Below are 27,753 nucleotides of genomic sequence, written 5' to 3'. Positions count from 1 at the left end.
GTTTCACTGTCTTTGTTGTCTTTTTCGTGCTGGCTTCTTACCAAGTGTGATTAACCAATTAGCCCATGTTTCACTCTTGCAGCTTTAGTTTTCCTGATGCTTCTGTTGATTTCAGTTCGAAGCTGTTCAGTCTTATTTGCTTTTAATTTTTGAAACACTTGAAATTCTTCTTTAGCAAGCAATAGTTTAGGCCACATTATATTTTGCTCCATAGTACCTTATGTAAAAGGACAACGGCAACTCTGGCAATTTGCTGCCCATCCTAACCACGGGATATTTTATTCGAATGCTCATGTGGAAGGGGCTTTTAAAATTTTCCAAATTATCTAGCAATATATACAAAAATGTTGAATTGGAGAATCGCTGGCCAAATATACTGTTTCATTTTGTCAATTTTGTATCAAAATCCGGTAGTCTGCCAGTGAGTTAGTCAGAAAACAGAGTGCCCATACTTCCTAGCAGAGCTAAGAAAGCTAGTGAAGTTTAGGAATTAGCTTAGCCAAAGTGGAATATTGCATGTATGGCTTAAGTATTTCCTGCATTTATGCGTGTCATGCTTTCGTACTACAGTAATGAAGTGAAAAAAAAAAAGATAATTGTTACTTACGTGCAGCTTTTATTTCCGAGAACTGAAGTGCAACATCCTGCCATTGATTCATGCAGTACCTCGTGTGCAACTGCTCAACTTGAGAAGCTTGACCTAATCACTGTTAAGTCAGTAAAGTCCCTTCATGTTGAAATGATGACATCACAAAACGAATTTCAGCTGTGCGGGTAGGAGCAATTTCGAGGGAAAGTCTGCCTTGAACAGAATTGCATTGACAGAAGCATTCAAGCTTTTTCATGAACTGACTGAATGGATAAGAGAGGCCTCCTCAGTAGCCTCACCTTTTTTTGGAAGATGCTCACCTAAACACTGAAATAGAGCTCACATACTGCACTCATGTCATCCAAGCACTGGTTCTCTTTCGGTCTATTTCCATGCTTGGAAGTGCCCGTCCTTCATATAATAGACCTCCCACGTAACAGTGTTTCTTTTGTTTTTTTTTATTGGTCTCTCTTATCAAACTTATCTTTTGCATGCTGTGTGCAACAAACACTGAAGCAAAAAACACCCACGAAACAACATCCACAGCAAACTAACACGCAGCCGCTCCCACATTCATTGAAGCAGACACCAGTGCAGCCTATCGGAGAAGCTCATATTGGTGCTCTGCTTAGCATCTGCTGGCCCACTGCCCCCTTCTAGGCACTGTAGTTCGGTGCACACTCCTGCAGAGTGAAATTTGACAAAAATGGCCTCATGAACTTTACAATCTGCCTTAGCAAGGCGATGTTGTGAGGCTCTGTGGATTTTTTTTTTTTTCAAGTGATTGCCACACGCGGTCTGCGAACTTCTTGAGTGGTTTTGGCCCTCTTATAATAACGGGAGCCACTCTTGGCACAGCACCTTCCTGGTGGCTGGAGAACGTCACAAAGGCCAAAGAAGGGTAGGACAGCCCTCCCCGGTCCATGCCTGCTATTGCGGAAGCATTGCTGGACAGACAGGCCCACAAATGAATGGGCTATTGAAAATGCTCTTCCTCTCTACCTTCAACTCAACTCCCGCTGGCAGGCTCAAAAAAAAAAAAAGCAGGCCGCAGCGTCATCTGCTCTGCACTGTACATCGTGCTGCACTTTTTTGCACCTCCTCTGGAGCGAGTGCAGGATGGGCGAGAACTCGTGCAGAACTAGTCCTGCACTTTGAAAAAACGAGGAGAGAAGCGGTGCAACGAGGACGGCGGTGCTGCACTACTTCTGCAGCTGGTGTAGACAAATTGAAAAGACCTATAGTGTGCAGACTGCAAAACTGTATACTATATATAGTATGCAGTTTTGCAGTTGAGAATATCAATGCAGATGTCAATTCAGGCAAAGGTCCGTTGCCTGGGACGCATTTCATGTGAAGCATTAGCATTTTGGAGGTGTATTTCTAATCCTTGCAGCGACGTAAAGATGTTATCTTTTGCTTGCCAAGAAATTGTTCTGCAGTTGTGTCACGGGATTGAGATGCCCACTAGATTGACAGAGCGGGACGCATGCCCTACAGAAAGACTATCAGCAGTAATTAAATTATCAGCTGACAGGAAGCAAGGTGTAGACGAGTGCACGGGGGCTGGAGGTAACTTGTGGTGCCACAGAGAGCAGTGACGACAGAGCCAAGTAGAAATCGGTGGCTACAAGGGTGGCGCGGTTGAATAGGTCGCATAGTAATAAAGCTGTTCTGGGTCAGTCCACTCTCATAACCTGTGCCTTTACCTGCACAGACTGGAATGGCATTCCAAGTGAAGTCATGACTTGCTCATGCAAGTTGGTAGGAAGTGTAATGAGGTCTCCTCCCAACGTGGCTACTGGGATTTGGTTCCTCTGCAGCAGTCGTGCGTGCATGGGAGGGAGTGTCCAGCAGCTGCATCTTGTGGCACACTTCTTGTTTTGACTACAGCCAGAATGTGCACATTTCACTGCAGGGATGGTGGCAGCAAGAAGGTCAAAGGTCGCTGGGGTCGAACCAAGGTCAAGGAAAGTTCCACAGAGGCCGAGACCTCAGTCAGTGCCCCAACACTGAGCAGTGAAACACTGGCCGCCAGCCCCCCCTCGCCAACTCATGGGCCAGCCCAGCATAGTCCCGAGCACGTAGAGTTCAAGGAGGAAGCCGAGGTGAGACTGCCTTTGTGGTGTCTTCATGTCCTTCGGTGATATTTTGACAGCGTGCGTCTTTTACAAGGCAATTAACAATCCTTATATTGTATATATTGTATAATTTGAGCACCTCAGTACCCTAGGTAACGAGGATTTATCTCACTTGGCGTTGAAAATCTTCTGGAACAAACAACTGTAGTATTGCCGTTAAATTTTGCTGTTATCTGTGTACTCCACACCGTGACCACGTTTCAGGAAAATATAGTTGAATTTTCCACGTGCAGATGTTTTTTTTTTTTTAGCACTTTTTTGGTTTTATACTTTGCACTGTTTCCACTGTGCCCTTCATGAAAAAATGCTTCCTTTGCATTGCCAATGATGTGCTTTTAGCTTTCGCCACGAGATGGTGCCAGAGTGTTTCCAATTTCTTGAAATGGTAACTGCGGTCCTTCAAACATTCATAAAAAAAGGCCTACGTCTCTGCTTTATAACAGGGACGAGTGTCTAAAGTTTATGCCACTCTACATTGCAAATGTCTTATTACAGTCTGGTGGTTAAGGGGAGATGCTACTTGAAATAAAAAATTTCTTAATAAGCTGCCTAAAGCAGGGAAACTTTGAGTCTTTAGTGTTTTTTCTGCTCTTTTCAGGACACTAATTAGTTTTCTTCTAGCATGCATACTTTTTGCTCGATGATGCTAACAAGCATAAAGCAAAGGCCTTTTGAGCGCATGCTTTCACATTGAAAATTGCCACAGAGAATGAAAAGCTATAGCTCATTTTGTAGCTTACTAACTGTAGAATGCAGATAACTAGCTCAAATTTTGTTATGGATGTTCCTAATATGAAAACAAAAATTGTAAAGATGTGACCCTTCTATATTAGGGGCTCATTACTGTTCTATCAAATTTTTTTAAACTTCCATTAGAGGTACTGCAGTTCTGAATAGATATCTGCAAGCTAAACATTGTAAAGAACACATGTGCTAAGTTTCGTTGTGATATGAAAAGTAGAAGTACAAAAAGTCCTGTGTGCAAACTTGAAAATTTGCTCAAAATTTGAAAAGGAGAAAAATGCATTTCAAAGTTTGAAACCTTTTTACTCGGCAAGATGCAGGTGAAATTGCACGAAATTACTAGAACTCTCCAGCACCATAGGTAGTTCCCTCATTGTCTTTGCGAGCAGAGTCCTCAATGCAAGCCTTCTTTGCTGCGCTCCGGCGATGAGCTCGCGCCTCAGCAGTCTGCCGTCCTAACATCTTTTGGAGCGAACCTTGTTCTTAAAGCCACTCAGCACAAGTAGTCCCATAGGAGGAAGAACACCAAGCTCTTCCAGCACCTGCTCAAAACTTTCAAGCTCTTTGTTGAACCACAAAGCCGCAAGGGCTGTGGCAGTCTTTACAGCAGTCCGAGCAGCAAACTTCGTTTTCGGACATAGCAACCAAATTTTGCTGTCAGTGATTCCACTGTGTTTTGAGTCTTTTCTCGCAAGCAACGAGCCAGCAGCTTTTCTTCTGTTAGCCGCTTATGTATGGGGAGCAGGGCTTTTCCTTCAAGAAACGATGAAAGCCCCTTACGCTTTCGCGACGACTCCCGGACTTAGAGTTGGCACTCGCGACAAGCAGGGCACGCCGCGCCTTTCACGAGTGACGTTATCGCATCAACGTCGCACATTACCACACTGGCAGATGTATCGCAGCTTCTTTCTTCGTTTTTTGCGAAAAGTCCAATCTTCTTTTCGGACGCGCTGATGAAGTTCAACACAGAATCGATATTGTCGGATCCGTTGCCGTCGATAGGCCTAACAGGCCTCTGGCCGTTTTCTCGCACGACGTTCTCGATGCTGACTTGCGACCCTTTTTTTGAATTTTAACTTAGTGTGAAACTTCTGAACACGAAGATTACGCTTTTCAGGGCTGACCATGATAAACGAACATGAATTGCACAGAAGTGACCATGGAAGACCGTGGCTAGCTCGCGAAGCACAACAGCAAAAGAGAACCCATCCTGAACCTGTGCTTAGGCTTCGTCACACAAACCGTCTGTCCATAGCCAATGGCGGCGTCGGAATTGCACCACGTGATCAGAGAGACGCTTGAACTAGGCGACAAAACTTTTTTTTATTTCTAGTGAAAATACGAAACTGACAGCAGCTCTACGGGCGAAAATAAGCCTCTGCCTATCTCCACAAACTGATTGTCATGGCGTGTAGTGAAGCCGCTTTGCACAGCAGGCGCGCAAAAATTGGTGACTTTCATCAACATTATTGGTTATTTCACCGACCTTGACTCATTCATATGCATTATTTATAAACTTCTAGTGCGAATGGCGGTTTTATTTTTCGACACAAGTTGGTTGAATGCCCAAAGATTCCGAACAAATAAAAATCGTAAAACTGAAAATTAAAAAAAAAAACGCATTTTTTCGACCCGCATCTCCCCTTAAGATTTCTGTTCCACGAAGGGGTTACTGTGCTAAAAAATGCACGGACAAAAGTGGACAGGACGTGCGCCTTCTTTTGTTTGTATTTTTTAGTGCAGTATCGCTCAAGAGGAAATGATACAGCAGTTGCATCTTACCTGTACTTACCTATGGGGCTACATGCAGAGGTTGAAGGCAATTATGCCTTTTGCTTCTTCCCATTCCAAGTTAGTTAAAAGGGGCTTGGCGTCTTCGTGCCTTCGGTCGGCCTTGGGTCGGCCTTGTGTAAGTCGTGTGCACACAGGGTGATGAGTTTTTCCCTACAAGTTAGTAGACTGGAGCAGTCGGGTTTCCTGTTGGACCTAATTAGTGCAGTGTCCGAGTCGTTACTGAAGGGCTACCGAAAGAGGAAAAAGTGAGTGAGTGAACCGTGCACTCAGGAACAGAATCTTTCCAGACAGTCGTTTGAGGTGATGCCCTACATGCACAGGGTGTCACATAATCTTAAGAAGGTAGCTGAGAAGGCGGGTGTTCGTCTTGTGTTTTCCGCTCCGCATAAGCTTTCCAAGCTGTGCAGGCTCGTTGATGAAGGGCACACAAAGAAAGCTTCCTGTGGGGTAAACCTCCAGAATAGGTTTGTTCCCTGTGCAAAAGGCAGCGGCCGTATTTACGTGGGACAGACGGGGAAATGCGTGAATGACAGGCTGCGCGACCAGGCTACAGCATTGACAGGTCATGGTGCGAACCTTCCTCTGCACTGCAATAAATGCAAGGACTGCGAAGGCGGGTGTGTGCCCAACTAGGGAGCGACAAGCATCATCGGGCGCGGAAGGCAAAGAATTGACGGATATTGGAGGCCTGGAACATAATCGTCGCAGGTAACGACTTGCGCGTTAGTTCTGCATCGGTATTATTGCTAAAAGCTCAATTTATTGCCTATTATTCACTTTGAGGCCAGAAAAAGTCATGAATGCTTTCTTGCACCACGCTCCGCTTCCCTGCTAACAGGTCCGCCTGAATTTCGCTTGCATCAGCTCAGCTTGCGTCGGCTGCGCTGCTGCAGGTGAGTCATTGTCGTCGTCGCTCTCAGACTCCACAAGCACTTGGCAAATAATTTCTGCATCTGTGAGCCCAGCGCACAGTTTCAACTCGTGGTCCACGTCTGTGAACTCTGAAAACGAGACGGCCGATGGAATTTCGACACCAGCAGTGCAAAGGTCGGGAATGAGCTGCTGACTGCCTGACAGCTGCTCGACGGCGCTCTCCTCGTCCAAGGCAGCCGACTCGTCATTCAGCACAAATCCCGATGGCGGAAGTAATTGCACAGCATTGTGGGTGCTACAGTCTTCCACGCATCAGCGAGCATACCAAGTGCTCCAAGCAAATCGACAGTAGGTTTTACCACTGTCGAGGCACATCACCACCACCAACCACTGGATCACAACACCGACTCCGTTGAGTGCCTTCTCTCTGCCGCTTTGCACGCAAAAAAAAAAAAAATCTCCTTATAAAATTCGGAAACAGCTTTTTGATGAATGGAAGTCGATTCAATTAAATACGAGCCAGAGTAGCGACACAACATAGTTCTCGCATCAGCACGACCACAGTTAAGTTTACTCGCTCCGCTTGGCAATGCACGTGAAACACACAGGCAGCCGAAGGGATCAGGCTAAAAAAAAAAAAAAAAGGCACTCCGGCAGCGAGCAGCGACAGCAGCGATGTTGTCCCGGAAATGGAAACTGCTAAGCAAACAATATAGCCTCAATCCAGCGTCAGTTTAGCTGAGGAGCAGCACGCAAGGCCGGCACCGGTTTCGAGGCTTTCGAAGGAAAAAGTAAACAAACAAGATGGCGGCAACACTGCTCAAAACGTGTGGCAGTTGGTCCAGCTGACGCTTGGAATGTCCGAAAAATTGAATACCCCTCCTTATAGTGTCCGAAATTTTGAGCAGCTTAATACATGGCCTTTATAAGGTATGTCCTGGGGCCGAGAAAAAGTCCGAATAATCAAGCATGTCCGAAAAATTGGGTGTCCGAAAAATCTGTAGTCGACTGTACGTCATGTTTTGGATTTGGTTTTATGTTTGACACTTGCTGAATTTCCTGACGCATGCTCACAGAGTAAGAGGTGTTTCTTCGACCACGCATCAGTTGCTAGTGCGCTCTTGTCTGTCCTGCTCTTCTGTGTTTTCGTGTTTTATGTGTGTTGTTTTACATGGATCACTACCAACTAGCCCAAATTTTGACATTACTGAACTGAAACGTGGAGGCTATTGAAGAGGGTTCTACTTAAGTTGAGGACAACGCAGAGGGTTATGGAAAGAAAAATGGTAGGTGTAACATTAAGAGACAGGAAACGTGCAGAGTGGGTCTGAGAAAAAACTCGTCACTGACATTCTAGTGGAAATCAAGAAGAAGAAATGGGCATAGGCAGGACATGTAGCGCAAAGAAAGGATAACCGATGGTCGCTTAGGGTAACAAATTGGATTCTGAAGGAGGGAAAGCATAGCAGGGGCCGGTAGAAAGTTAGGTGGCCGGATGAGGTCAAGAAGTTTGCAAGGGTCAAGCGGATGCAGCTAGCACAGGACCGGGTTAATTGGAGGATCATGGGAGAGGCCTTCGCCCTGCAGTGGGTGTAGTCAGGATGATGATGTACCCCTTCGTGGAAAAGATGAACGTTAACCAACTAGCTGAGGTTACCGCTCTACTGCATTAAGATTTCTACTAGTCTGTCTGATTTTGGTATATCCCTTTCACAGACGCAGTTACCCATCACGCTTGCCAATCACTGTTTCCTGCACAAAAGTAGGTGCGTGCACTGGTAGCAAAACGATCGTTAAAAATTTCCAGAAGCTTTGTGAACAATGGAATCAGTTATTTTAGGCAGCAAGCCTTCCGTTGTGCCGAAGGAGATTGGATGTGTAAGATCTAGTATTCATGCAGTTTTGAAATAACTGAACAGACGAAGACTTGAAGCGGGTTTATTTTTACAGCGGTTACATTATCAAGCAATTGTGCTTCTTGTGGTCAAGCAGAGGCAGTTTGACATGTAACTATGTTGTCAGCTTCTTTATTTCATTTGTGGCGAATTGTTCCGGCCACAGGTGGTGCTGATTCCCAAGGAGGACGATGAACCACCTTGTGAGGCCAGCATGCGTTCGTCACCTGCGCTTCGCAACCGGCGCCCACAGAAGCCAATTCTAGTGCACAAGCCACAGCCAGAGCCTGAGGAGTTGGCTGCTCAGCCAGCTGTGGCTGCTCCGCTGGAGCCATCGCCTAAGCCAGTGCGGCGCAACTCTTTCAAGGACATCGTGCCCAAGGTGATGTCTGGGATCCCTCTGCGCATTACCTGCCCTGAGGGGCTTGCACAGGAGTGGAAAACAAAACAGTCAAAGATATCTGTAAAATTGGTAGTGCAGACACTCATTGAAAAATACAGTTAAACCTGGTTGTAACGAAATTGCAAAATGTCGGTGATTTTTCATTACATCGAGGTTTTCGTTACAAGCCTTTTCACGTGAAGACCCAAAAGGACAATGTAAAACGAAAACGAGATTAAGAATTGATGTACAGTAGACTCTCGATAAACAGAAATCGGTTAAATGGAATAGACGCTTAAGGGGGGAGGAGGGGATCAGAACTAACTTTATTTCTTGACAGAGTGGGCTGAAATTTGGCACACATACTGCAGATTGCAATAAAAAGACAGATATAAAGTTTCATGAAGATATCTTCATTAGTTTTCGTTTTATAGCAATTTATATGTTCGCTGCTCGTGGAAAGCCTGGCACAGTAACAAAACATGGTAGAGAGCCAAGAATACTTTGCATGCTTGCCCAAATGTCTAATCTACAGCAAGACAGTGCTAGATTTTTTTTTTTTTTTTTCAAGCGTTAATAATTTTTGATCAAACATTACATGCACACGACTGTGCGTCACTGCATAGAGCCATGTACTTATTGTGAAATAATAAAATAATGAAAAGATAAACATTTCAAGACTGTCTTTAAATACAGCACAGTTTAAGGATCACAGCAAAACAATCTAGATCAAAATGGGTTCATCCATTGTAGTGCTATGCTTTCCACGAGCAAGGTGATCGACAAAAAAAACTAAATTGAGAAAATGGCCTGCAAAGTTTTGCAAGCACTGCACATTTATTAAAACGCACCAGGGCTGTAATATTTTAAATCACTGCTGTCAGGCATCTTCTTACACCTTTGCCTCTTTGTTTGGTGAGCTTTTGAAGCTTTCTTTGAGCGTTCATAGTTCTTTTCTTGAGCCCTCCGGACGGCAAGGGCACCAGGATGTACACCCAACTTGGCGCACATTTCAGAGTACGCTCTTTGGTTCCCTGAATTGTACTTTATGACTGCCTCATTTACAGCTGTCTCGACTGCAAAAAGTGAGGCATGCTTGTCCTTCGACAATGTGGACCAAATAACAGAATGCAAACTCTCAGCTGCATTCTGTGTCCTTCCATCCTTGCAGCGCTCTAGCAAGCGGATGTCTGAAAGGCGCCGATACAAGGGCAGCATGGCTTTTATTTATTTATTTATTTATTTATACAAATACCTCACAGGTTCTAAACATGGAACATTGCGTGAGGGGGAGGGGTTACAGTGTATCAAAAGAAACAATGGTACATAGTTTAAAATACAAAAGTTAACAGTAATACAGGACTAGAACTGCAAATAAGTATTAGAGCATACATGGGAAGTGATAAACCGAGGATTATGACATTATACAATAGTTAGCGGCATTGGACGGAATCAACCTGCACACAGTGAACGCAATATAAAAAAGTTATTCTGACTGCAAAAAGGTACTCAATTCGTTGTTGAATTTTAGTGGGTCAGATATGTTAGCGATGCGTTCGGGAAGACCATTCCAACCCTTTATAGCCCGTGGCAAGGCAGAGAAGTTAAATGCATGTGTTCGGCTGAATAGACATTGAAAACTTATATTATTATTCAGGCGGTGGGAGGTGCGAGTCGGTCTAGTAAGTGGCACTGTTGATGCATGGTGACTGTAGATTAGTTTATGTAGCAAACAGATAAGCGCGATATCCTGACGTGATTGTAAACTTGTGAGTGATAAGGACAACTTGATGTTAGTCACGCTGGTATGGCGGCTGTAATCATGGGAAATAAAACGTGAAAACGGGCAACTCTGCTTATAAGCTTATATTTATGAGCAGGCTGCATTTTTTGCTTCTGCTGCTCTCTGCTCACACCAGCTGAGTGGACCAGGGGGGCACAGTTCATGGTGGGGGTCACTGTCAGTAGATGTTATGTGCCAGTATGTAGCCATGACAGCTCTGTGCATTGCAGCAACATCATTGGTGTTCCTGCTGATGGCCAGGCCATAGTAGTTGGTGAGCTTTTTTATCAGCTGTAGCGTGAGCGCACCTCTGCCACCGAGTGGTTCCCCTTTCTTGGCCTTACTCACTATGGAGCGAAGGCCTGTGCCCATTCTTTTTTTGACATGATTTATGCAGTCTTCTTTTGTGACTGGTATAAACCCATAGGGCTGTTCATCTTGCAATGCCTGGAAAACACTGCTGTCTCCATCACAGACAACTGCCGTATATCGCAGGTCGTTCTTGGCCAATGAGCGGCCAAAAAGCTGCAATGCGGCCTCCACTTCCATTCTGCCAGAGCCAACTTCCGTGTTTCTTTGGCACCGATGTTGCTGTTTCCACTGAAGGTGTGTTGGGTCACTCTCTGCTGGCTCTAAGCTGCACCCAAGGCAGAAGTTTGAAAGAGCAATGCTGTCCAACACAAGCCCTGTATAAAACTCTGTAATGCTCCCTACCCCAATATGGGAGCTATGACCGCGCATCAACCACGTGCCATCATAAACAACGGTCACATTTTTTGTGAAGCCAACCTCCATCTCTCTGTAAACACTTTTCACAGCAGCTGCGGCATCCCTAAAGACGCTGTCGGCAGCCTCCTCTGCAGCAGGCTTGAATAACTCCTTCAAGTGACCTTGGAAAGTCTTGTGTTGTAATCCACGATGGGACACATTCATAATGGCCCAGAAATTGTTCAGAGCTGTTCGCCATTTCCCTATTGTTTTAACAGCTTGCATTGAACGAATGTTCACATCAAACACCGGTGCACCTTCCTTCCTTTGAGATGACCACTGGGACTCAATTGGGCCACAAGCAGTGCATGACAGCACCATTTTCACGGCCAAACAGAGTCTTGTACTGCAGAATACACTCACAGAACACTGTTGACAGCTTGGGCACAAAGTTTTAGCGAGCAAAGAGTTGACTGTTAAAACTTGAACAAGAATAAACTCACTGTCAGAAGGAGCCAAAAGTTGTTCCTCGCCTTGCTGTTTCATCAAGCTCAACTTCCGTTGAGTTGCGGACACTGCACGAAGGGAGTCGCGAACGCCGCATTCCTGCGCTTCTGCTGTCATCGCAAACACTAAACGCGGCTCGTGGCGCGCCTGAATGGTGCGATGGTCGGGTGACAAATCATCCGGTGGATTTTCAGGCACCCCACTGCAGCTCGTCGACAGTTGGGGCTCATCCGCAGGCTGGATGTCCAAGTCACGCGATGCGCCCGAGACAGAGTACGCCGTCTCTGCTGGCGATGGTGACCTTCGACCAGCGTCGCAACGACGCGATCTTGACTGCTGATTATCGCGGCCGCTCACCGCGGTGCGAGAGCCTCTGCTGGTGCGTCATTCGTCGTCTGGGTGATCGGCGTTGATAGCATAGGGCGATTACCAGCTTCGCTGCTGCTGTCGAACGGTGCAAGATAGCACGCTACGCTATCCGCATGTTCAGTCGGGTGCTCCGCCGGCTCCGCGTCTTGTGCTGGCCGTCGTATTTTTCTCGCCGTAGGAGGCTTGCGCTTCCGTTTTCTGAAGGCGTGCTTCATCAAAAATTTCTTCTCAAACGAGCGGCGATCCATCTCTATCATGGGAGCTGCAAGAAATGAAGACGCGGGCGTGATTCGTGAAGCAGACAGCAGCGTTCCGCTGCGGTTGCCAACTTGCCCACTGCCGCAGCAGCAGCCAATGGGAAGGCGCCTTTCAACACGGCAGCCAATCGGAGGCGCGCTTTCATCGAAGGGCCCGCGTGATCCACCCACGGCAGACCCATGCTTCTTTTGTGTTTGTGCGATTGTTACAAGATGGCGATGACCGAAGAATTCACAAATGGCACGGCAAGACGCTAAGCCTTCGAACGATACCAAGATGGCGGCGCTCGGTCGCGGGAAAGACGAGATATGGCTCCACAAACTTCGGTGATTTTGCGCAATTTAAAGCAGCTTTTTCGCCCTGTGCACTGACAGTTTTTTTTCAGGCACTTTTGTTGCGTTTTCAGCCAAACCATTTTGATACAACGTATATTAGGTGTTGTAGATACCGAAACGCGTGGTTTCCAAAAATGATTTTTTACGCGATTTTCGCAATCTGATGTGGGTCGAAAATCGTCATTATTTTTTAATTTACCATTATTTTAAATTGTTTTAGCATCTTTCAACATTCTACTTTTATGCAGCAAAATATGAAAACAAGTTATCGATGAGAAGGTAGTTAAAAACGTGCCTGAATGACTCGCGGTGACTGAAAAAATCGCGAATTCTGCCAAATTTTGGCAATCTTTGAGCGGTCGCCCCACGCTGCAACGGCGCCGGCTGGCATCGCGGCCATTTGCAAAAAATAGTCCAAGCCTTCTGCTTTTGATAGGACCATCTGTCGGTTTCGTATCCTCACAGGAAAATTAAAAAAAAAGAATTTGGCCGATTTGAATAGTTAATCAAATACGAAGTAGGTGCGTAGCACCGCTTATCCCCGCTATACCTTTCATGCATATACTTCAGCGATTTACACTCTCTCCAAAATCTTCCCTTAGCTCACGCAAGAGGTGGCCAGCAGTCACGAAGACAAACAGCGCCGGCAGTTGCGCTTCCAAAACACACAACACGTCCGACACAGTTTAAAACTACTTGTGTCAACATCTGGGAAAATTAAGTTCAAACTGCACACTTACTGTTTGTCGCACAAGTCAAGTCCTTCATATGCCACAGTCTGTCACACACTGAGCAGGCGTATCCAAACGGGTTGCCAAGAAAATCTGGTTCAAATATCCATGTCGCAGCTTGATTTTTCGCGAGACTCTCAGCGGCGTGTACCTTTCTGGCAGCAGCCTTCGCTTGCAGTCGAGCATCCTGTTGCCTTGGAGTTTCTACCGCACGTTTCTTCCTCTTTGCTTTGGCATCCATTTCACGCCGACACTCAGTGTCTTGAGCCGTTTCGTAAGCACGCTCGGCACGTTTCCTCCTTCGTTATGCTTCTAAATTCTTGCACCGTTTAGCTGCAACACCAGATTCAGTAGACTCGCGTTCCCGCTGCCTTCGTAATCGTGCTTCAGCACGTCGAGCCCGGCGAACCTGCGCCGCAATGCCAGATGGACCGGCTTCGTCCATTGCGACGCGAAGCAAACGCACACACGCTTGTGCAACGCTGCTCTGGGACGGCCGCCACGTCCGCAACTGACACGCCCCTCTCACTGTCTTACTCTCTAACTGGGTACATCATGCTGTCGCTCCGCCCCCTCAGTGTTAGATCGCGGGATGTAGGCGTCGCCACTTTCCCTTCCTCCTCTCAAGTTCACGGAGAGATGGATGGACAGAGAAAGAGAGAAGCTTCTACTACAGCTCCGTGGCTGCTCCACCTCCTCAGTGCCGAGACGCGCGCGTAGCCACCTTCTTTCTCCGCTTCAAGTTGACGAAGAGAGAGAGAGAGAGTGAGCGGCTTCGGATAGGCCCCAGCGAAATCCGTGATTGCGGCTAGTAGTGCTACGTACTAAAAAGCATTATTCCCGCGTCTTCCAAGCGCTCCCACTGAACACGTGACACGAACGTGGAACCGCCATTGGCTGGCGCCGTGCGATGCAGCCAGCGATGCGCAGTTTCGTATCCGGCTGCATTTCATCTCGTCTCTGGGCCAGCCAGCGTTTCTATTCTCATCAAAAGTTTGACGCGATGGACGACCAGAAAAAGCGCAACTTTCGTCTCCGCAAGAAAAGGACTGTGCGGCCCGTACAGGGGAAAGCGCAAACAGAAGCGCAGGTATGCAACGAACGCGGCGGACGCTACAAGCCCCATACGCCAGCGGAAAGGCAGCACGCCTTCAAGCGCTGCGAGTGCTATGCAATCAAGCGACACTTTCGACTTCGTGAGCGCGTCGGAGAAGCTGGCAATGTTCCAAGATGATGAAGCAGCTGATAGTGGAAGCGGCGCAAGCGCCGTTATCTGTGAAGTTGACGCGCTGACCAGACTTGTGAGTGGTGCCATGTGCGCGACATGCGGGAAATGTGTAGAGGTCATCAACAAGTGCAAGGGCCTAGCTTCTCTCGTGGAGCTCAGGTGTGTGAACGGAGCATGTCCGGCAGCAGTTGTTTCTGCTGCTTATTCATCACTTCGCACTGCTACTGCCGCGCGTGAAAGCTGCGACCCGGAGCAGTGCAGTGGTAGCCCCCGTGATAGTTTTGCGATCAACATGAAAGCAGTGCTTGCTGCGCGTTCGATTGGTGTTGGCCACGATCAGCTATTGAGGTTTTGTGGCATTCTTGGTCTATCGAAACCACTTCACCACAAGACATTCTTCAACATAGCCAAGAAAGTGCACATTGCGGCCACCGAAGCAGTCTCCTACAATCTTGCTGAAGCGAGGCGAGTAACTTCATTGGAAGTGGGTCAAACTGACGTTGCTGTCATGTATGAGGGGAGAAGCGAGGGCACAAGAGCCACAATGGTATTGGCACTGCCATTTCTGTGGACACTGGCCTGTGCCTAGACTTCGAAGTACTGTCAAATTACTGCCAAGCCTGTAGCAGCCACAAAGTGCTTGATGAGAAAGAAGATGAATTATGGCAGGCATTTCATTCTCCTGTGTGCGAAAAAAATGTGCAGTGCTCATCGCATGCTATGGAGACGGAAGCAGCGCTACGCATCTGGAGCAGGATAGAGTCTTACGACACGCAGATGCAGTTCACCACATTTTTTCTCAAATTGGTGTTTTTGCCCATTTTTATAGTTTGTGCATACAATTATTCCCCCTTGCACTTGTTGAATCACCATGAAATTTTGCACAGATGTTCCTTGGGGTGCAGAGTGGGCAAATCTTGTCCTTACAATTAGTCTCGTCATATTTTTCTGAGAGTTTCATAACAAAAACTAACACACAATATAGATTAACACTATTTAAAAAATTTTTCTTGAACAAAATGCACAAAGTAATTTCAGTTAGATTTGCCCACTCTGTGGTCTATGATGAACTACCCAGGCTGTTTTAAAATGCTCAGCCATAATAATTAATAAAATTGTGTGCACAAAAAGGTGTTAATTATGCATTCATTGATATAAAAATTTACCTACTATAGATATAAAAAATCTGATTGCATATTTCATAACAGAAGTTCACTTTATACCAGCTGTGCAAATTTCAGCTCTCTAACTTCTTTATTAAAAAAAAAGTTCTTCAAGGAGTGTCTCCCCTTAAGCGGAACAAACTCATCAGAGTTGTTTGGTTTTCTATCTACGCAATTAAAAAAAATCTCATTAATCGGAACTCAAGTTTTTCGACCATCGCATAAACGGAACCGAAAACAAACTCGAAACCAAAACTAGTTGAGCAAGTGCAGCGCCATCGCGGTGTGCATCACAGTTCCCCCTCAACCTCCCCGACCTCCTGGCAGTTTCGAGTTTTCTCGCACAGTGCGCCTTGCGGAGTTTGCAGTGCGCCGCGTCGCTGCTTGCTGTCGCGTCGTGCTTGCCATTCCGTATTCAGTTAGGCCTAAGCCTTAGAACCTTTGTTCGGTGTCGTAGCGACATTTCGTCGCGAAGTCGGGATTCGATGGCTACGCAGAAATGACAATACAATGCGCTTGCACTGGAAAAGGTGGATATTATCAATGACTTCGAGAGTGGTCGCTTTACTAAAACGGAGCATGCGACGAAGTACGGTGCCCCGAAGAGCAGCCTGACGAGAATCCTCCAAGACAAGGACAAGCTGCAGGCGGCATTCGAAACGTCACGCTTTGGTCCCCAGCGAAAAAGACTACGAGCGGCTGACCACGAGGATCTGGAGAAGTGCCTCGTGCTTTGGCTGCGAAGGGCCCGCAGCGAAAACATCCCCATCAGCGGGCCACTCATTCGCGCTAAAGGAGAAGAATTCGCTCTCCAGCTCGGCATTGAGGGCTTTTCATGTAGCGACGGGTGGCTGACTAGGCTTAAAGACCGGAACGGTGTAGTGTTCTGTGCCATTTTAGGGGAAGCTGCTGCTGCCGATACGATGGCATGTGGAGAGTGGAAAGCAAGACAGCTGCCCGAAATTCTAAAGGAGTATGACCCTGAAAACGTCTACAACGTGGATGAAACGGCATTATTTTTCAAGCTACTGCCTTCAAAATCCCTCTCATTCAAAGGAGAGAAGTGCACTGGCGGGAAGCTGAGTAAGGACAGATTGACCATCCTCATCGGTGCGAACATGACTAGAAGCGACAAACTGAAGCCGCTAGTGATCGAAAAATCCAGGCATCCTCACCACTTCAAAAATGTCGCCACCTTGCCCGTTTCCTACCAGGCCAACGGTAAGGCGTGGATGACGCAGATCATCTTCAGAGAATGGATTTGTCGCGAGGACGTACGCTTCTTGCGAGAGAAAAGGAAAGTTTTATTCCTTGTGGACAATTGCCCTGGACATGGCACTGTGCTGGAACTGAAGTCCATCACATTGGAATTCCTGCCAGTCAACACCATAGCACTACTACAGCCTATGGATCAGGGTGTAATTCAAGCACTGAAGTCGCGCTTCCGCAAAAACCTTCTCCGGAGGATGGTGTTATGTATGGACCGAGGGAAGGTCTACAAGGTGGATGTCTTGCATGCCATTTATATTCTTGATGACGCTTGGCGGCAGGTTGGCGCGACGACCATTGCCAACTGCTTCAGACACGCTGGGTTTGCCTCAACGGCAGAAAGACTCTGCACACAGGACAAGCCTGATGTTGATGTCTGTGATGCAGCCGAAGAAGATCTGGTGGAAAATTGTGCTGCGATGGCCATGAAATTTGAAGAGTATGTCAGAATTGAGTGACGTGGCAACATGCCCGCAAAATACTGTGGAGAGTATTTTAGCCGATGTCTGCCCCCCCTTACTTAGAAATACTGGAAGTAGTGAACGAATATGTCTACTTAGGACAGGTAGTAACCGCAGATCCGGACCATGAAAAGGAAATAACAAGAAGAATAAGATTGGGATGGAGCGCATTTGGCAAGCACTCGCAGATTATGACTAGCAGCTTACCGGTATCGCTCAAGAGGAAAGTATACAACAGTTGCATCTTACCTGTACTCACCTATGGGGCTGAAACGTGGAGGCTAACCAAAAGAGTTCTACTTAAGTTGAGGACAACCCAGAGGGCTATGGAACAAAAATGGTAGGGGTAACATTAAGAGATAGCAAGCGTGCAGAGTGGGTCAGAGAAAGAGAAAAGTTACCGACATTCTAGTGGAAATTAAGAAGAAATGGGCATGGGCGGGACATGTAGGGCGAAGAGAGGATAACCGATGGTCGCTGAGGGTAACAAACTGGATTCCAAGGGAAGAAAAGCGTAGCAGGGGGCGGCAGAAAGTTAGGTGGGTGGATTAGGTTAAGAAGTTCGCAGGGGTCAAGTGGATGCAGCTAGCACAGAACCGGGTTAATTGGAGAAATATGGGAGAGGCCTTTGCCCTGCAATGGGTATAGTCAGGCTTGTGATGATGGTATGGTCGTAAGAAAATCGAGACTAGCCATCAACAAGAATTTCAAGCTTTTAAATGCCATGGTAAAAAGGAATAAGACAAAAGCTTTACAGTTACTGAGCAGTCCTCTTGCTTGCATGCAACAAGGTTCGTTCTGAGAAAAGTAAGGGCCTCTAGAATACGACAGGATCCAGAGACACCCCGTAAAGAGAAAAATATTGCCGTCGTACCGAACGTGCATGGAATTTCGCATCGCCTGTGGCAAGTTGGACATAGGTATAGAATACAGGTCATGTTTTCTGCGCCCATAAAACAAGGAAGCATTTGCGCTATGGTAGACCGAAAAACAAATTACAAAAAACGATGTGCAGGCCGTGGAGGATTCCAGGTAAAACATATTGTAGTTTTTCTTCCGTGTACAGAAGGAGTGGTGTACAGAGTGCCTTTTACTTGTGGCAACAATTACTTTGGTCAGTCAACAAGGTGTCTTAACATAAGGCTACAAGAACATGACGACTTCCTAGAAAAAGTGCAGTCATCGAACCTGGCACTACACCACAAGGAGTGTAGCCAAAAGCCCCTTTTGCACCCTCCTTGCACTCCCCTGTTCAAAGAAACTAGTGTTGTACAAACACAGAGAAATTACCACGAGAATTAAGAGCCCTATCTCATTCACAAGAATTGACACGTGCATAAGCACGCATCTGTTATCATTCGTCCCCGAGAAATCTCATCTTGACGAAACTGGTTGAAGTGAATTGTTGTTTTATCTGTGAACATGCGCACTTGGTTGTCAGAGCATTATTGTATATATATTGTCACGGTCGTTCGACTGTGTACGTTTTCTCGAAGAGGTTGCACGGGTTGCGAGGTATTCCTTGATTTCTGGAGGGCGTTCGCCGACCCGGGGACGCGGGGAATCACGAGAAAAACCCTGAAGACAGAGTTCACGGTATGGACAACGACAGTACAAGTGGCCGGGTTCTCCACAGTGGTAGCACAGCGGCCGTTGGCGAGGAGTGCGCCAGACATCTGCCTTCCGAACCGGTGGCTGCATGACAGGGCTCTGCTGGGATGGCGGCTGGTAGGAAGGCTGGTAGTATAGTGGCTGAGGAGCGGACGGCTGCATGACGATGCTCTGGTGGGATGGTGGTTGGTAGGAGCATTGGTGGAATGGTGGCTGCAGAGGAGGAGGCGGCGGCTGTGATTCGAAACTAAGCTCTTGCGCTGGAGGCACGGCAGGCCGACGAAGAGCCGCTGCATAGTTCATAGAACGTGGCTCCGACAGCGACTCAGGCGGTGAAAATGTTTGACGGATTTCTTCACGTACGGCTTCGCTGACAGCAGCGGCAGTCGGGTTAGGCGATCCAAGATTAAGCTTAAGGAGCTCCTCGCGAACTACCTCGCGGATCAGCTCACGCAGAGAGTGATTTTCAGCTGACCCGTACAATGTGCACAAGAATGCTAAATTGGGCGAGTTGGTGCATTCGCATTTTAGGAAACGTAGCGCAAAGAAGACAAGGACAAGCGTGTGTGTTTCCTTCTTTTTTGTCCTTGTCTTTGCGATACGTTTCCTAAAATCCGTACAATGTGGCCACACCACACTGCTTGAAGGGCTGACCACAGTTAGACTCAGTGCGCCGGCATCGTTGCTGCAGAGCTCGCTCAATGAGGGTAGCTTCATCGATGAAGTCCGCGACGATTTGAGGTGGACTGCGAACCAGACCAGCGAAGAGGGGTTCTTTTACGCCCTGCATCAGGTGGCGCAACTTCGCTGATTCCGTCATGTCTGGATCAGCCCGTCGGCAGAGACGGGTCACGTCCTCAGCGAACATGGCCACGCTCTCGTTAGGTAGTTGCACACAAGCTTCTAGGAGGCAGCGTGCGCGATCACTGCGGTCATGGCTGGCAAAAGTGTCCCGCAGCTGCTGGCGAAAGGAATCCCAGCTTTGAAGACTGGCCTCCCTATTCTCATACCACGATTTTACGCAGTCCTCAGGGGCGAAATATACATTGCGCAACTTCTGAGCAGGGCTCCACTGATTGAATTACGCCACTCGCTCGAACTGGTCGATCCAGTCGTCGACATCTTCCACAGTAGCGCCATGGAAACTGGGGGGCGTACGAGGCTGCTGAAGCAGCAACTGATGCTGACTTGCCTGTGCCATTACAGCAGTCTCGTACTGCTGGTCAGCTTGCGTTGGTTCAGGTAGAGGAGCGAATTCCGGCACCAGACCTCGGAGGCGACGGCTGCAGCGATGAACGGGTGTCGACACGAGCGGAAGCCGGTTGGGACTCGATGAGCGGCTGCGAGACATGTAATTCAAGGCCTCACCTCCATCAGTGTCACGTAGCCGTTTAGGGCCCGTAACCAGAAGGTTGGTTTTAATAGGGGGTTGACCTAGTAGGCACCGAAGAGCAGGTTCAGAGAGCACTGAGTGACAGCAGCAGACTTCAGCTTCTTCTTGAATGCCACGGGGCCACTTCGAGTCCGCGCATGACTCTCGATGAGCAGCCGCCTAGCGGCTGCTGTTGCACACGCTACAATATATATATATATATATATATGTGTGTGTGTGTGTGTGTGTGTGTGTGTGTGTGTGTGTGTGTGTGTGTGTGTGTGTGTGTGTGTGTGTGTGTTCTTTAAAGAAATCATGCAGTTGATAGTCAGTGCTGTTCCCGTCTACTCGCTTGTCCTTCGTTTGTAGCGCTGTGTTTTTAAAAAATGTAGGAGGTGCATCAGTTATGGCTTCTGTGTTTGTGCTAATATAGCTTAAGGTGGTATACGTGAAATTTATTTCGGTTGTCAGCAGGTCGGGGGATGCACAGCAGTCTTAATAATAACAATAATAATAATTGGTTCTCAGGAAAGGAAAGGCACATTATCTTTAGTACTTGTTTTGTGGATGCCTGAACCACTCTAAGGCAAGGGAGGAAGTTCAGAGTGAAAGCAGAGGGAGGGAAAGGGGTACCTTAGTGGAGGACTCCGGAGTAATTTCGATCACCTGAGGATCATTAACGTGCACTGACAGCGCACAGCGCATGGACGCCTCTTTTTGCCTCCATTGAAACGCAGCTGCCGTTTCGATCTAGATTTTAATTCCATAATGCCGCAGTGGAGCCCAGGACTGCCAAAATTATCATTTACGGTTGCTGGAATTGAAATAACTTTAAAATCTACTCTGTGCACTGAATATATAACCCACTGTACTTACACAATTGTAAGTCGACAAAAATGTAAGACGAACTCTCCAAATCGACCTCTCCAAATCGCATGTCCTCCCCACAAAAAAAAAAAGAAATACCACGGTGGATGCTCTCGACAATGAAATTTTATTTGCCTGGCTGTACTACTAGTCTCCACTTGAAATCGCGTATTTCGGCGATATAAGGGGCAAGCTTGGCCTCCAGCTCTGGATAGCATAGCATCTGTATCCCTTGGAAGCCGCTTTGCTTGGCATCTCGGTTGAAACTTTTGCCTCACTGCCACCGCCACGGGTTATGCGGATAACTAGTCTAGAAGCTTCGAACTTGTGGCCCACAGAGCAGTGTTTTTTTCGGCATAAATGGTAGCTGCCTGCTTCGCTGCACAGAACAAGCGCCGAATGTTTTTGGACCGGAGAGCTCGCGACGAAACACGTAGCCGGTCATAACCTCAAAAGTGCAAACGTGCAATGAGTGCGAACTCATCGGTGTCAGCTCTTCCATCAACCATCGACACTCCCTGGAAGTGCCGCAGGGTCACGTTACCCGATGCGACTGACATGCAAAAAGGGAGCGTCTCCGCAGTTCGAACAGCAACTCTTCCGTAAGATATCAACACTCCCTCAGCTGCAGCTTGCCACTGCGCAATAAAAGTTAAAAAAGAAAAATTCTTCGTGAGAAGCATCCACAGCACGCACACAAAGCCGTAGAGCAAACAAGCTCGCTGTAGCCTCTCTGATATGGTTTTGTGCTTTGGTTTCGATTGTAAATTAGCCTCCCAACTTTGGATTTTGGAATTTAAGAAAGGGGTCAACTTACAACCGTGTGAATATGGTAATATCCGGAGTAATCGCCCACATCCCCTTAAGGGAGACGACACGGGTCAAATCGAGAAGAAATCACCTTTTAGAAAGTATGATTTTTGAAATCAGTAGCTCTTTATCTACCTACTTGCAAAGTTTCTTACCTCTAAGATTAGTATTTTAGTCACAATGCCAATTTATATAATTGACGTCACCCAATTTGGGTAGCACAATCTGTCGAGCTAGTTGGTTGCGATCCATTTGTATCAGCAGCACTCGCAGTGTGCTCTGTCAGTTTTCCTGATTGTGTGCTGACACAAATGGCCCAAATTAGGGCTGAGAACGGCCCCAAAGCAGCCGTATTTCGCTATGCTTAGATTCCATTTCCTGCATGGCACCGTAGCCATCTTGGTCTCATTCAAAAAAGCCACCTCTGCTGCTTCCATTCGCCCATTGGTAGCATAAAAAATAGCAAAAAAGAAAGCGTGACACACTCAATCCAATCCCATTGGCTTTCGGGACGTATGTGACGGCGTCAATCACATTGGAGCTGGCTAGCGGCGTCTGCTCGGGCGCAGTGGAGAGACGGCGGAGACAGGGCACCCGCAAGGTGCATTAATGGCAAGAATTATTGAGCGGACAAGCCTGAAGTAGGCCTAGTGTGTTCCCCAGTACGGGGGACTGCTACTGCCAGTGGTCGCACATTGCCACGACACAATGATATCGTCAGCCTCCTCGGATGGGCACCAAGACAAGCTCAGAGCAGAAGAAACGGCTTGAACTCGCGGCAACTCCATCAATGAAGCGGTAGTCAGATTGTTTTTGTGATGACGGCAGCGCGACTGACAGTCCGCTTGGAGAGTTGGAGTCCACGATCGTCTGCCTGGAATGTGTAAACAGTTTGCAGAGACTGGCTAAGTGTAAAACATACGGCCGCGATATTCGCGTTGAAAAAAGTGAGTGTGAATAAGAAGTCTCCATCAAACATTCTCCAGTGCATAAAGTGTGGGGCCACGTCGTCTTTGTAGAGCTTGCCATGCGTATGTGCCGATTGGATCGCATTCATAGTGAATGCGCTTGCTTCCCATGCAATGCGGAGCACTGGAAGCAGTGAACAGCTCCAGATGGCTTTTTTTTTTTTTCCACAATGACCATTTCTCATTGCGGTCTTGATGCGAAAACGTGTGGCAAAACGACATGAAAAAAGTTGATGCTTGCATATGACGCGTAGCCGGAGAGACAACTGAACATGCTGCAATTGAAAATGGGAGAAGACGACACTTGGATCATCCATGCCTTAAATTATTTAAGTTTTTTAAGGGACAGAACACCGACCAAAATATGTCATGAGATTATGGTGGAAATGAAAAGACATTGCCTGTTATAGTACAGATTGAGCGCTACAATATCAAAGAAAAGATTAGCATTTTAATTTGCCATTGGAATTCGCATTAAAACAACTGAGGCCTACCTTGCGGAGGAAACCCATTACTTTGATTGTAGTACCCCACTTGAGTACATCTCTGTAAAATATTGCTGATTTTCGTAAGTGTATACTGTTCTTTTTTCTTCTTCGAGTGCTTGTCATAATTGATTATATTTTGGGCTCTCTCTAGTGAGTCCTTAAATAAAAACCAGCTTGAGAGGCATGCTTTCAACTTTTGCCACTAGATGGCATCATAGTGCTTTGAATTTCGTGGATGAAGTGATGACAGTAGCCACTTTGGTTATTTTTTTGTCATTTTTTTTGTTTGCTTTTAAATTATTTTGTTCTTGTATTGCGCTTGCTTTCGGGCACAGACTGATTGCAGTCACGGCTTCAAATTAGGATCTTCTGGGGTTACCCTCGCACAAGCTGTGGGGGTTTAAGCGTGGGGAGGGGTTTAATTGTGGGGGTTTAAGCATGGCTTGAACCTAGTGATAGAGCGAAAGCTGCGAGTGTGCAGCGATAGCCTCTTTAACACCCACTTTTCAATCTGCATTTTTTTTCATAATTTTTCTTTAAATTAGGTTTTGGGGAAAAAAAGGAGCCTTATACTTTTGAGTGGATGCCACGGAATTGTGGACACCTACACCTAACCAGGTCAAGATCATGTTTTAATATTTTTTCTTTTATATTTGGTTTATAAGAAACGAAATATGTTGTATGTCTTTGACCTTCAAGGTTGTTTAAGGTGTCATCACACAACACGGCTGCCTCTCCATTTGAGTTAGGTTTTGGGGAAAGAAAGGCCAATGTTGTTTAAGGTGTCATCACACAACACAGGGCTGCCTCTCCATTTGAGTTCGGTGAACACCACGAAATCGTGGACAGCTACACTTAATTAGGTCAAGGTCATTTGAAGGGCAAATTTAGTGTCACACGGAGGCCGGCTATACCTGGTTAAGTGAAGGTTTCGCTTCCATTGTAAATTGGTTTATAAGAAAGGAAAGGCACAGTATCTGTCTAGGCCACTTGAAACTGAAAACAGCTCGAACTACCTGGCATAGTGAAGCTTTCACTTCAAAACGTTGTCTTGTGAGTCTTGCGAGGAAGAAACCGCACAAGATGCAAAAAAGGAGAGTGAAAGGCATGGTCTCCATCTTTTTTCATTTTGTTTCGGTCCCCGAAGTTGGAAAAATTTACCTCCTCGATTTCTTTTCTTTTTTAGTGTGATAGCATGCCTTGCCGAACAAAGCACTTGGTTACAAATATAGGTACATGCCGGAGCACGTAGTTACAAAAATAGATGCTATCGTGCGCAAGAGTGTGGAGATCACTGCTTCGGCGGCCTGAGCAGCTGCAGGGGCGCACTGCGGCACTGCTCTCTCATGCGGCTCGCTTGCTGCGAGAGTGCCTGGCGTGACTCACAACTTTCCCTCGCTCTCGGGCTGTTCTCGTCGTGACTTACAAACTTCCAGTGTGGCATTCTTCTACTCTGCTGCTGACGGTCACATGAATAGGAGCGGCATCGCTAGGTGTTCAAAAATAGTGCAGTCCCGCATTACTGAAGTGAATGGTAACGTGCTACCTTGATTCACTTGACTCCATAGCAGCAAAGGCCACTTGCGCCAGCGCTTCATATTTTCTCCCCACAGAAAGAATCGTGGTGTGTTTTTATCCTGGTTAGCTGATGCGATATTTTTCATTTTTAGTTCAGCTAATAAAACTTAATCCAATCGGTGATTCGGAACAAGCGTTCTTGTTCCATGAACCGGGAAGCGCATATAAGATGATATGTATTCCTGAATGGGTGACTTCTTGTGCTGTATCATTTGGTTGCTGTCATGAGTTACGCCAGAGCGGAGATGCGGAAAAGTGTTGAGACCACACGAGGTGTGATGAGCTGTTTGTCATCGCCATAAAACAGCATGTGCTTGACTGTACAGTGCAACCGCCCTAAAATTGCTAGCCTGTTCACCAACGCGTTTTTGTAAGACACTGGGTTTTGTATACGAAAGATGCAGAAAGCTGCTCTGTTTTTGCTGCGACACGCTGGTAGGGCGAGCTAGTTAGAGCGTGCCAGCTGTTTTGTAAATCGATCTTTAGCGTGAGCCGCTGTCATAGCGAAGCTCATAAACCTATTGGATATTAAAGCAAAGTGAAAATAAAGGATTGCCCCCTTGCCGCTGCTGTAGCCAAAATTGCGTGTCTTATATAAACGCTTGGGTGAACAAATCAGCATCATTAAGAAGAGCACTCAGCATATTCAGGTGCGCACAGTCATATCGCGCCGCAACAGTCAACCATATTTTCATATCGTCACTGCACTTTTCCGTGCCTGCGATGTGGAGGAACTCTGTGACCTAATGATACAGCACGAAATATTTCACGGCGTCACGGTAGTCACTTAGATACTCTGGATCTTAATCCAAATCATCCTTTTTATTGGGCTCTCTGGTTTGGGGAGCAAAAAAGCATGCTGCGATTCTTCGATTGGAATAAGCTATTAGCTCCCCCCCCCCCTTTGAGCGCAGACGAGTTCTCAACTTTAAAGAAAAATGATCAGGTTATCAATGACAAGCAGGCAACATATACATGATAGCGTTGCTTTTCTACAGCATGCTACATGATTGTTATCATCTATGTAATGAAATGACAGTGAGATGAATGCTTGTTTTTTAATCATTTAATGTGTCGTGGAATTTCTTTCAGTGACGTAGAGGACGTGACATATCCTGTCAGCATCGTTTCTTTCAGGGGAAGGTTTTGAACTCGATGGGATCATCATAGTCTTATTGTAAGAGAAGTGCAGACTTTCATGCCATCTCTCAAAGCATGCTCGTGATGTTAATAGGCTGCCATGCCTCGAAAGGGAGGGCGGAGGAGTTCAAGATTGTTCAATTTTTCAAGTATTCAAACGGCCGTCAACGCTGACGGACATTATTTTTCGACCTTGGTTTAACAACACTATCACTTTAAAATAAATTGCTATCCCTTCTTTGTGGAGAAAATATGAAACGTCGGTGCAACTAAGAGTGAAATGCCTTCTGCCCTCTGCAAAATCAAGTGAGTGGACGTATCACTACCATTCGCTTCCTTCACTAAAGCGGGACAGCGCTATTTCTGAAAAACCTAGAGTTACTCTGTGAACACCTTGCAATGCGCGCTCCCCTTTAATGCGACAGTCAACAGCAGAGTAGAACGTCGCACTGGAAGTTTGTCAGTCACGATAAGCGCCAGCACGAGTAGAAGGGAAAGTTGAGTGTCACGCCGGGCACTCTCGCAACAATCGAGCCGCCCGAGATAGCATCCCCGCAGCCACTCCAGCCACCAAAGCCTTGGTCTCCCCACTTTTGTGCATGATAGTACATGCTGGAGTCCTAAAGGAAATATACTAAATGCTGGTGATAGGTGGCCCTTGCTAAATTTTCTTTGGATCACATTTATATGGTCTGATATTCACATCTCCATTTTTTTGTGCCAAAAGTAAAGTTTCTTCCCTGTTTAAGGGCTCCAAAATTTGAATTCATACTAAAGTGCAGTTTTCTTTTTCCCTGTGAGCTGCTCCAAAAATTGCTACAAATACTATTTCAGCTTTTTCTCCCTTGCATTGCTGATGGCATGCTTGCCTCGGTTATAGCGATAGTTCTGCACTATTTATTTTGTCATCTTCACCTTTGGGCCTCCTGTGCAGTGAAGTCCTCGACTTGCTTGCTTTTGCATCTGAGCTTTGCCCCATCACTTGTGCTCGTGGATGACATGCCAAACCTTCCAGCCAGCGAAGGACGTGAGTTCAGGATGTGGTCGCCGCACCGTTTTTGTGATGCATGTCGATATTTAGATGCAGTGCGATCATATGGCAGTGTCAGAGCAAACACAAGACCATGAACTGCTTCCTCCAAAACCTGACTTGTAGAACTTGGAAAATTTGAATACTTCTATTCACTTTGACACGCGAATTGAATACTGCATTTATTCGCTTCAGTATTCCAAACATTTGCTCAACCCCTGATATCAGGCACAGTTCACTTGCATGGTGCACTATTTGCCCCCTGACTGATATTTTTTGTGTGTGCAGGATGAAATTGAGCTGAAGCACCTGCAGGAGCAGCAGCAGCAGCAGCAGCAGCAGCAGCAGCAGCAGCAGCAGCAGCAGCAGCAGCAGCAGCCGCCGCCGCCGGAGCTGGGGGATGGGTCGTGGGCTGTACCGCCCCCTGCGGCTGCCAAGGGCTCTCCACTCCGCGAGAAGCCTCCGCGCAGCCGCCGGTCCAAGGGCAGCCAGGACGGTGCCTCCACAGCACCTACTGGTCAGTCCTCGTTTATAGCGTGCTCTATGGGGAAAATCTTAGCTCTGCTACTCGGAATGTGCAACTTCGGATTTCGCCTCGTTGTTACCTTGATTTAATTAAATGTAGGTGTCCACCGAAAACTAGAGGCTATACTTTCGCT

At 46.8% G+C, this 27,753-nt stretch overlaps 1 protein-coding gene across 5 annotated transcripts in view; it reads left to right on the top strand.

The window, feature by feature from the left end:
- LOC146177893 (uncharacterized) overlaps positions 1-27,753 on the top strand; it is a 206,803-nt gene that overhangs the window by 20,154 nt on the left and 158,896 nt on the right. For all 5 annotated transcript variants that reach the window (XM_084580636.1, XM_084580635.1, XM_084580634.1 and 2 more), the window contains exons 3-5: positions 2,508-2,697; positions 8,203-8,418; positions 27,383-27,611. In XM_084580636.1, the coding sequence (XP_084436762.1) occupies positions 2,508-2,697; positions 8,203-8,418; positions 27,383-27,611 (635 nt within the window). The remainder of the gene's footprint in view (positions 1-2,507; positions 2,698-8,202; positions 8,419-27,382; positions 27,612-27,753) is intronic.

The sequence above is a fragment of the Amblyomma maculatum genome, chromosome 10, assembly GCF_055883805.1.
Source record: "Amblyomma maculatum isolate TAMU_Amacu chromosome 10, ASM5588380v1, whole genome shotgun sequence".
NCBI classification, from domain to species: domain Eukaryota; kingdom Metazoa; phylum Arthropoda; class Arachnida; order Ixodida; family Ixodidae; genus Amblyomma; species Amblyomma maculatum.
Note: the sequence above shows the minus strand (reverse complement) of the source record. Positions and strands in the feature narration are given on the sequence as shown.